The 10,669-nt window shown below is 42.6% G+C and overlaps 1 protein-coding gene across 2 annotated transcripts; it reads right to left on the reverse strand.

The window, feature by feature from the left end:
• Positions 1 to 1,588: 1,588 nt before the first annotated feature.
• On the reverse strand, positions 1,589 to 5,721 carry LOC109776187 (transcription factor bHLH27). Of its 2 annotated transcripts, none has more exons than XM_020334842.1 (4): positions 5,545 to 5,721; positions 4,738 to 5,394; positions 4,199 to 4,579; positions 1,589 to 2,002 (listed from the first exon to the last, which is right to left on the reverse strand). In XM_020334842.1, exons 2-4 carry the CDS (start codon positions 5,356 to 5,358, stop codon positions 1,880 to 1,882), a joined length of 1,125 nt encoding a protein of 374 aa, XP_020190431.1. In that variant the 5' UTR covers positions 5,359 to 5,394; positions 5,545 to 5,721; the 3' UTR covers positions 1,589 to 1,879. The 2 variants fall into 2 exon arrangements, with proteins under 2 accessions (XP_020190431.1, XP_020190432.1); XM_020334843.3 differs by having other exon boundaries at positions 5,549 to 5,698.
• Positions 5,722 to 10,669: the final 4,948 nt, after the last annotated feature.

The following is a 10,669-nucleotide window of genomic DNA, read 5'->3' on the forward strand; positions in this document are numbered from 1 at the left end:
TCCGTTACAAACACACTATCCATGTCTTGATAGTCATGACTAGTTCCACCGCCGAGTAGCCCTTTTACGCCGTTGTACATGTTTGTTTGTGATGCTTTAGACCTAATCTAATTAAGTGTGATTTGCCGTTGTTCAGGTTTTTGTTCGATTTCCCTTTAATTAGTCGAGCGGTACTTTTTCTTTCTTCTTCTTTTTGCACTAGGCTTTATAATGTGTCTCTTTTTGGGTCCTTTTGTAATGCCCTTTTTAATCAAGGCAGTTTTTCTGGCAACATTCGGAAAATGACTAGTTCCACTGCGAGTACAATTGCATCATCCATCCATCTCAACAGAAAGCATTTGGACATGCACAATGAGCAGGAAAGCGAGCCTTTTACAGTCAGCATGCATGCAGCCACCCAGAACTCAACACCCAGAAAATGGGACACTAAAGTAGCTTCTGCTTGCAAACCTCCAAAACCATTGCAACAACAGTCCATTAAAAAAACTTGGGCTTTGGCAATAAAATATGCTGCACCATGAGCCAATTATTGAAGCCTTTTCATCCATGCACGCACATGGCAAATTGATGATTATGGTAAACAAACAAAATGTACCTCTTTTGCATTGTCTTGAGCTGAGCTAAAGCTCACCTCACCTCACCTAGCCATGCATAAACTAAGAGTTCCCTAAGATATGCCGAGCTGTCTCTCACTGATCTCGGCTGCAATTCTTAATTCTTATATATGTTCTTCTTCTGTGTTGCGTTTGGTTGGGTAGTAGTAGTACTACATCAACTACTACTTGTCTGGCAATGACCAAAAGATGGTGTGTTCATCCATCCTCCTACCTAAACTAATCCAATCAAATGAAATCGCCAACAAAGCACGGATCAAATCACTCGAGATCGTCGTTAATGTGTTTTTTAATCATTTCATGCATGATATATTCCATGATGGGGAACATGACGATCGTCTGTCTGTATTAACCGGCATATACTATGTGCATGTTGAGTATGTACATACATATATGTGCAGATCCAGAAGATCTTATTGGCTTGGCCTACCAACTAAAGACATGTTGCATTTTATGCAGACAGCACTGTGCCAACTTTGCACTGCATATCTCAACCGCTTTCTCTACCCAATAATGAACTCGATCTGAATCTCTGGTTGATGTCTTATCTTTAAGGTTGTGCAAATCACGCAATATCTCCTAAATAAATGAAGAGGGCCAATGAGATAACGCAGATGAGCTAAATAATATTATTCTTGCATGCATGACTCATGAATGAGTCGGAGAGAAGATATGCATTCATGGATAACGGGATATGATCTCATGCATGCACTACTAGTAGTAGTTAAATTATTTCAAAGTAGGATATTGTGGGATATTTTTGGATAGAAAAAATACTACTAATATACTATAATTGATGAGATGCTAAGACTTTTCATACATATATATGGAATTAATTGCAAAGATCGTATCTGCAAAATTAGTGATTCATTAATTGATGCAGACGGTGCAACATGAAAGACAATGATGCATACTGCAAGCTAGTATCTGGCAATATATAGCTAGGTTTGTCAAAAAAAAAATGCATAGAAGAATTATCCGAAAATCCAAGCATATATGGCTGGCGTCATTATTTCATCAGTGTGATTGGGATTGAGCAACAGCAAGTAGCTAGCTAGCAACCAAAACTTGCAAACCTGTTGCTGAGAAATCCTCGTCGCCATGCATGCACGCATCTATAAGCTGATCATGCATGCATGCATGCACTGATGCACACCATCGTAACGAGGAATTCCTCACCATGAATTTATCTCTCAATTTTCAGAATATAAAATCATCCAAGGAAAGGCTCGATCCATCGACTTGCATGAGCTAGCTAATTAAGCTTAGCATTCTCTCTTGGTGGCACTATTTCGATCATCAGAATTATTGTCAGCATAGTGTTGGCGCAGCGACGAGTTGAGCCGCGTCACGATCTCCTCCACCGTTGAGTTGAACCCCTCTTCCACCTGAAAAAAAAGGTTGTGCAAAGTAATTAATATTAATCAGTTATTTAAATATGCCAAATATGTATTTGACATACAATTAATATATATATGCATGTAGCTCAAGCATTCCCCTCCCAAGCAAAAAAGATTTGCGTTGTTTGATTACTTTGAATATGTGGTCTTATCTTGAGATCAAATGATGAGATATTAGAGGAAAAAAAATCGACAGTGGGATGAGATGCTACAATTTCTTATGCAACTTTGATGTAAAAAAGTATGTTCGTATATACATGTACCTCAAGCATTCCTCTCCCAAACAAAGAAGATTTGCGATGTCTAAATACACCAATATTCTTATCTTGAGATCAAATGATGAGAAGCTATACCATTTTTTTTTACAGCAGGATTAAATGCTAGAATTTTCATTTCTTGACAGCAAGCTACATTTATTTGACAGCAGGATAAGATGCTAAAATTTCTTCCCCCAAACCTCACTGGAAAATTTACTTAGTATAGCATGTTCCCCATTTGCATTTGACTTATTAATTATCTATTCAACGACCAAATTGCATGAAGATTACAACATTTCATCAAAATTCCATTGAAGAAAGAGTCTCATCCATCTGATCTCTTAATTATGATCTTATCCAGTAGCATGGTTGAGTCCAACACTTAAACTAACGGTCTGATCAACCAATCATTTCTCAAGCTATCTCTGGTGAGTTGTCCTCAACACACACATCATATCTCCATTTTTTAATACTAAATCATAAACATGAAGCCAACAAACTAATTCATGCTTGATCATCTACATATATGCTATCTTTTTTTTCATTTCTAAAGATATATTAGGATATCACATTTGGGGTTTTCACATCTCCATATCCGGTTATACAGCTTTCTATAATGGAGTTCACATGCATGGAGTAAAGTACCTCTCCATACAAACAAATACAGTGAATAGAGATGTTCAGAGATCAATGTACAAGTGGCCTACATGAGATGCCTAAATAACCAAGGAATAGGGCCTTCGTGATATATACTGTTGATTCAATGTTGTGTCATCTCAGTGGTTTCAGTGGTTTCTCCTTTTTGAGAGAACATTTACTTGATAATAAAAGTATGCTTCTTGTGCAATGAGGGTCCGGGAGCACCACCGCGCGCCACTTCAAAAAATTCAACAAATGCACTAATTTGGCATTTACTGTTTAATCTTCATGGGGCTAGCTTGAACCTACAACCTCCATTATCAGGAGCAACTTCCTTAAGGCATCTACACTATATATACTACAAGTTGCCCTTATTAGACATGTGCTTAATGAGAGTTCCTAGTAGAAGCATCAACCATCCATCTTCGAGTGAAAGAACCATCTTTGAACTAACCATTTCCCCACACAATACTGTTTTTTACATCATTGATTGGTCGTGGGCATACTAATTGAGGATCAATGACGCCTCAAGCACAATGTCTACACACATGGCCAATGTGGGCTAGGAGAGTTAGATGATATTTGGTATCATCTTGATATCAATATATTGTTGTTTCTCGAGAAAAAAGAGAGATAGGAGAAGATTTTAATAGAGACGACACAACCCGGAGCAGGCCTAAAATTGCTAAAACTTATTGGGAAGATATCTTCACGCCCGAGGCTAGAGCCCCGGGTGTGAGGGGCTGTGGATATGCAAATTTAGATGCCACCTACAAGGCAAGAAATTAAAACAGGTTTATTTTGCTAAACACCTCTTCAGACACACCAATGCATGCATCATGTCGACACTTGACCTTTGTCATATACTCTTTTGCCAAATTAGTAGATGATAATTTTTTTCGAGAAAGAGGAATGCCCCCGGTCTCTACATCTCATGATGCACACAACCATATTAGTAGACGAGAATGAGATGAAAAATACAAATTTGCTACATGAAAGTTGCATGAGATTTTCTTAATTATGTGTAAGTCGATGTCCTGAACATTCTCATGTCCGTGTCTGGATATTCGCACAGACATGGGTGGAATGAATCAAGATTATATCAGATGGTAAGAAAATCTTAGTCGACTTAGGCGTAGACAAGCTTGATGAAATATAGAGGTGCATATTGAGGCAGTGCAATTTGCACTCTTGAGTCTTGACTCTATAACTACTTTGTGCAAGTACGGATGAAATATTATCTTGAAACTTGCTTATAATTAGCTTAAGTAGCTTATAATTAGCTTGCCTTTGCGGTGATGGTGATGATGGCGGTGTCGGCCGGGAAGGGCATGACGCTGGTGTGGGTGATGGCGAGCCGGAGCTCCTCCACCTCTGCCAGCACCCTCACCAGCAGCCCCCTCGCGTTCTTGCAGTGGATCCGCACCAGCACGGTCTTCTCGCCCGACACCCGCACCTCGATCTCCGGCAGCCCGCCGTGGCTCGACTCGCCGGCGTCCTCGTCGTCGTCGTCGTCGTCGGCCTTGATCTTCTTGCTGACGAGCACGGCGGAGCGGATGGTGGTGGTGGTGGTAGCGGCGGCGCTGTCGTCGTCCTCCATAGTCTTCACCTTGTCCTGCAGCTCCCTCACGTACTTCACCGCGTCCCCAAGAATCGTCGCCTTGTCCATCTGCACATCACAGTGTAGAATCAGATCAGTAAATCGAAATTAATTCTTGCACATACAATCTTAAATCTGAAGTATAACTAATTACTCTGCAGGTGATTAGCATGAAGAGGAAGCATGGAATGAAACCGAGGAACAAGAGGAAGAGCAAGAAATTAAACCTTCTTGAGGTTGGGGATGACGGTGGAGAGCTCGATGAAGCGCTGGTTGATCTTCTCCCGGCGGCGGCGCTCGGCGATGATGTGGTCCTGCACGGGCCCCGGCGATGCTGACGAGCCGGCTGTGCCCTGCGCGCTGCCTACCGATCTCCTCCCCGCGGCGGGCGTACTGTGGCCTCTGGGGGCGGCAGCCGGCCGCGGGGAGATGTCTATGTCGGCTGGCAGCTGCGCGGCCTGCGAGGACGCGGCGCCGGCGCTGAAGTTCCAGCTCATGGGCCTGCTGCTTGTGGTCGTGGTCCTGGTCCTGGCGCGGGCTATGTGCGGGGACCACCCGGGTCCGGCGGCGGCCGCGTCGTGGTCCATGGCGGCGCCGGGGCTGTCGCCGGAGCTGGTGCTCCAGCTGCTGGGCTGGTGGTGGTCCACCTGCACCCTCAGGTCCCTGACGCCGCCGCCGGCCGCCGTGGACTCGCGGAGCGCCTGCAGCGACGGGAAGGCGGCACCAGCACTGCTGCCACCGGAGCTGGAGCCAGCGCCACCGTATACGGGAGGAGCCGCGGCGGCGGAGGCGGCGTGGTACTGCTGCTGGTCCAGCGTGTTCATCGCCCACTGCATGAAGTCGTCCATGCCTAACTCCCTCCCTCAACCTCAATCGAACGATCCCTGCAGGAACAAATCAATTAACACTCACTACTCCATGAATCATCAACAACACATCAAACACATGCATGGCAGCCCAGCTCAACTGGACTCAAGATGATGAACTCAAGCACAAATATATTCCTATGATTGAACTGCTAGCTCCTCAAATACCTGCCTTCAGATCTCTTCCTCCCTCTCTCTAGAGTGAGAGGGAGAGAGGAAGTCTAGCTTAGCTAGAGAGAGAGAGAAAGCAAAGCTGAATTGAGGGAACAAATACCAAAAGAATAGTTTTTGGTTGTGTGTCCTGCTAGCACGCTAGCTGCTGCTGCCAGTATTATAATTGTGAGGGCATTTCACATTGCACCCCACAGATAATACTAAAAATATATGTGTGTGCAGGATAGCTTCTGTTCCACTGTTTTCTTGGAACTGTGCCCAGTTAAAATATCTACCAGTACGTACGTGCTACTCCCTCAATAATGCAATGCCAACCATATATAGATATAGTTCCAGTCTCACTAGATCTCATCATTTTCACCCTTTTACCAACATGAAAAGTAAATGTCCAAGTTGCAACCAGTGCAATTTCATTTCAATTTTTTGCATTATACTCCTTAACACCGGCTCAAAATACATGCTGCTGGACACATGTGTTGAGCGATGCAGGTTCCACGTTCCCAGAGTCAACTTTTGGGCGCCTGGTATATTCAATCAAACTAGCTGCGTGCGCGCTACATGTAGTCTACCATTACTTAACTGGTTGTTAATCGTGGAGGGCCCATCAGTGACCATTTCTAGGGTTCACACGGAACACGGTTTTTTCGAATGGGGCCGTTACGTGGCGGTGCACGATCTCCTGTCCACACATGCTTTGAGATTGGTGAGCTGTTTTAGTTTTGTTTTTTACAATACATGGCGTATATGATTTTGTACTATTTGGAAATTCAAGGACATACATGTGAAGCTGTGAATGTTTATAAATTATTTGTGTAAATATTTTTACTGCAATAAAGTGCTTGGTACATGTATGAGATATTCCTGAAATTGATTGAAATTATAGATGCCAATGGATGTGAAATATACGTGTCAACGATGAAAAATTCAGAAATCTTTAAATAAGTATGAAGGATCGATCAGTGACAATTTCTAGGGTTCACACAGAAGCTGAATTTTCTAACGGAACCACTAAATATTATGAGATTGGTGCAATATTTTAGCAATTTTACAATACAATGTGTGCACCATTTTGTATTAGTAAAAGTACATGCTCCATGTCCCCACACTTGGGCACGCTAAAATTGTGTGATAAATATTAATGAATTATATATGCGAACCCTTTTGAAATAGTGAAATGCTTGGTACATGTACAAAATATTTCTTAAATTGATTAAAATATGATTGAAATAATTTTAATTTATATGAATATTATGAATACATTTTTTACATCTTTGGAACAATAAAAATGTTTGGTACATGTATAAAATATTTCTGAAATAAATAAATTTTGCTTTATATTGGTAAACATTTCCGAAACAATGAAATATAACTGAAATAATTAAAATTTGAATATAAATGATATTTTGAATAATTAAAATTTGAACCCATCAGGTGTTTTCAAAATACAACAAAAACCAAATAAAGGATTCCCAAATACAAGAGAATATAAAATGCTGATGTCTGGCCATTGTTGAGCTAGAGCCACTTGATTGGTCAAGCTCACTTAGATATTTATGTATGGCTCGAGCCACTTTTGTTGCAAAAAGACCTTAGATCTATTAATCAAAAACTAGCAGTACAGACACCCCTAGAAAATAAAGAAAATACATCAAGGTCCCTAAGGGGCAGTCGTCTTCTTCGTCATGAAAGGGCTGATGACTGGAGCCACCTGATTGATCAATCTCACTCATTAGAAATAACTTTGATGGCTCATACGTAGTACTCGACCGGCCTCTACACCATTGCTTTGCAATTAATTAACTAATTACTAGAAAAATAAGCCTAGCTTTAATGGTTAGGTTCCTTCAGGTGGAACCAGCCCACCCTGGGGTTCAAGCCCTTGACTTGATACGGGTGCTCGCATATTTTCTGGATTTACTCCAGGTTCTATGACACTATTATTTTAGTGGAATGGTGTGCCCGTCGAGTACGAGATGCCTGTGACGACATTGTCAGTCTCAAGATCTGCCCGGCTCAGTCATCCGGAGGTGTTTATAGGGTTGGGTGTTGATGTGTTCATTGGGATGAGTGTGCATGTGTGTTGTGAACATCTGAGTTTGTATTGTGTTTCTAAACAAAACTAATTACCACATGGTTAGTAACTGAACTAATCAGCGTATAAATGTGATGTGCCAAGTGTCACTCCCTTATTGGCTATGGAACTCCATGTGATGCATGTAGATGGATGTGCATGTGTTGGATGCATGGTCCTTGAGATGGACCAACCGGATAAGCAGTTGAAGCCGAGATTGGCGTCACATACATGATACAGTACATCAACATCTTTTGACATGCATGTGGGCCATACTATGTCAGAAGATAGACTAACAGGTATAGTACCAAACATGCATGCATCAGATAGAGATCTAGATCCATTTATGTATACCCCTATACAGATATTTTTGGACCAGAAACTATCTTTGGAACAGCGGTAAAAGTTTGTAGATCGAATCGGTCAGAAGTACATGTGTAAGTAATAACTGTATATATGTAAGTGTCATTTCTGTGCATTTGCCACCGTGCATGCGCGTTCCTGTCCCCATGATTGATCGAGGCTACAGGTGGTGCGTGTTGTTCATGGTTATGGCCTGAGTTAGGTGCGTGCAGGTGAGATACTGTTGATCTAGCTCACCATGCATGCTCTATACACTATGCCAAAATTAATCCTAGTCAAGCATCTCCAAGTAGGGCGTGTGCATTCGTTTTGGTTGAGAAGACCTCAGTCTTTCGACTCTCCATATATTCTTGAAATGACAATGAAAACATGGCATGAATGAAAAAAAAATCATTATATTGTACTTTTTTTGTGGGATATTGTACATGTTTCATCTCCAAAACTTTGCACATTCAACTACGCAAAGTTGGCATATCTTCTTCTAATTAATAGAAGGAGAGTGACAAACAACAAAATTACAACCACTCACTTAACTATGTACGCGTGAAGGTATGAAAGCGAGTAAATCATGCGGAGCTAATTTGTACTCCCTCCGTCTGAAAAAGTTTGTCCCAAACTTGTCCCTCAAATGAATGTATATAGCACTAACTTGATGCTAGATATATCCATTTGAAAACAAGTTTTTCCGGACGAAGGGAGTACAAGCGAGGAGCACACGTTGAACCGATCTCCTTTTTTCAGTGAGAAAAGTTGAGCTAATTAGTTAGTCTCTCGCTATGTGGCACAAGAAAAATCACGCGCGATAAGTTGGCGCGCGGACCTGCATGCGCTGGTACGTGATTGGTGCACCTACGTACCCCAAAGCATGAATCACGTGGGAGCGATGAAACGTGCGTGCGAGCTGTACAAATTGCGGCCGCAGTTAAAAAATGTGACTTTTAAGTTCAGACACGTACGCACGCTGAGATGTTCAGACAAGGAGACATCATCGGCCAGCCAGCGTCCAAGTTGACATTAAGCACCGATCGATCGTGACGCTCAGATATGAGCAGAATCACGTCGATTGGTCGATGAGAGAAAGCCAGCACCAGAAAATCACAGTGGCGTAGTGCTACTACTGGCACATGCATGCATGATTAATCAATATATCGATGACAAGTCACCGTCGATGAAAGAAAAGGTGGGGTGCGCGCACGTGATGTGGCGCCCGCAGCAGACAGCAGCAGCGTCGTGGGAAGAAAACATACTCCACTCCACTCGTGTGTACAGCCTACCTGAACTGAACTATAGAGACAGACATAGACGTGCATGCATCAACCGGACACGTTCACGTGGACCGGGTCCTGGGTCCATGTACAGATGGCCCACGCGGGACCGGCCCGCGCAAGGACCGCGTGCAGGAATGAGTGTACATGTAAGGTGCGGCGGTGGCCCTGTGTGATGGGCCTGTGGCTTTGCTCCGCCTTGGTGGCGTTCCGGCGCTTCGTGTTTGGCGGGGTCTGTCAAGGCTGTGGCTTTTTGCATGATTGCCACTTCATCAATTATGTAGTTGTGGTCGTGGATTTTCGCACGGTTGTCCCTTAATTAATCGTGTGGTTGGGGTTGTTCGCATGGTTGTCCCTTAATCAATTCGTGCGGTAGCTGTGTGTTTCTGTATCGGGTTTTCATCTGATTATCCTTGATTAACCGGGCAATTCTTTTCTTAATGAAATGCAGAAACCCTCACCCTGAGGTGTTCTGAAAAAAAGTGTACATGCAAGCTGGCTTCGCAGGGGTGTAATGTGACATGTGAAAAACATACTACAAGGCGCGTGTATGTCTAGAAGGTTAATTCGTTTGTGTAACACATTTTACATCTCACGGCTTTTTTGTAGTAGTATATCATAATGATTGCTTCGTTCGACGAATTAAGGCTGCGTTTGGCTACTCAGTATTTTTGAAGTTTTAAGAGAATACCATGGTTTTTGGAGAAACCCCAGTTTTAAATACTTTGACGTGTTTGGTTTCGATAAAATACTTTAGTTTTACAAACCGTGGTATATCTAAAACCATGGTTTTTTTGCTGTATCTAAAAAAGAGGTCTCAACCTCTTTTTTGTAAACTGAGAAACACTTGCTCGAGTCCATCTTCTTCCGGTCCTCCTCACCCATCTCTTCCGCAGCCACAAAATTAAGATTACCACCTAGGAAGTTTGACTACTCTGTCGCTGATGTCTTCAATCGTTGGCTATTTTTCTAGTGCAACAAGAAGCAGCCTGTACATTAGATAGTACTAGAGGTCCAGTCCTATCGGATGGCGCGTGTACACGTACAAAAGATTTAGCGAAGGCTTAGACCCTGGAGTAGATCGATTGATAATGAGCAAAGTTATACACAGCAGTCTAAGCTAGCTAGCTGATCGATTCCATGTGGCCAGAGATACAAGATTATCCAACAACATATCCTAGCATCTAGAGGATGTTCGCGTGCATGACAAGGCTATAGGCATGCCGCATGCACCAGCCGTTAACTAGCACAAGCTGATCACGTCGTTGTATAACTCCTTTGTTGTAGCTCAATTTGGTTCAGCTAGCTGTATCTAGGATTATCCATGCAACGAGTGGTCAAAACCAAGAAAGTAAGAAAAACTGCACTTGCCAAACATCTCTATAGTTTTGCTTAAACTGAGAAAACTGCGGTTTTTAGA

The sequence above is a fragment of the Aegilops tauschii genome, chromosome 5 (assembly GCF_002575655.3).
Source record: "Aegilops tauschii subsp. strangulata cultivar AL8/78 chromosome 5, Aet v6.0, whole genome shotgun sequence".
NCBI classification, from domain to species: Eukaryota; Viridiplantae; Streptophyta; class Magnoliopsida; order Poales; family Poaceae; genus Aegilops; species Aegilops tauschii.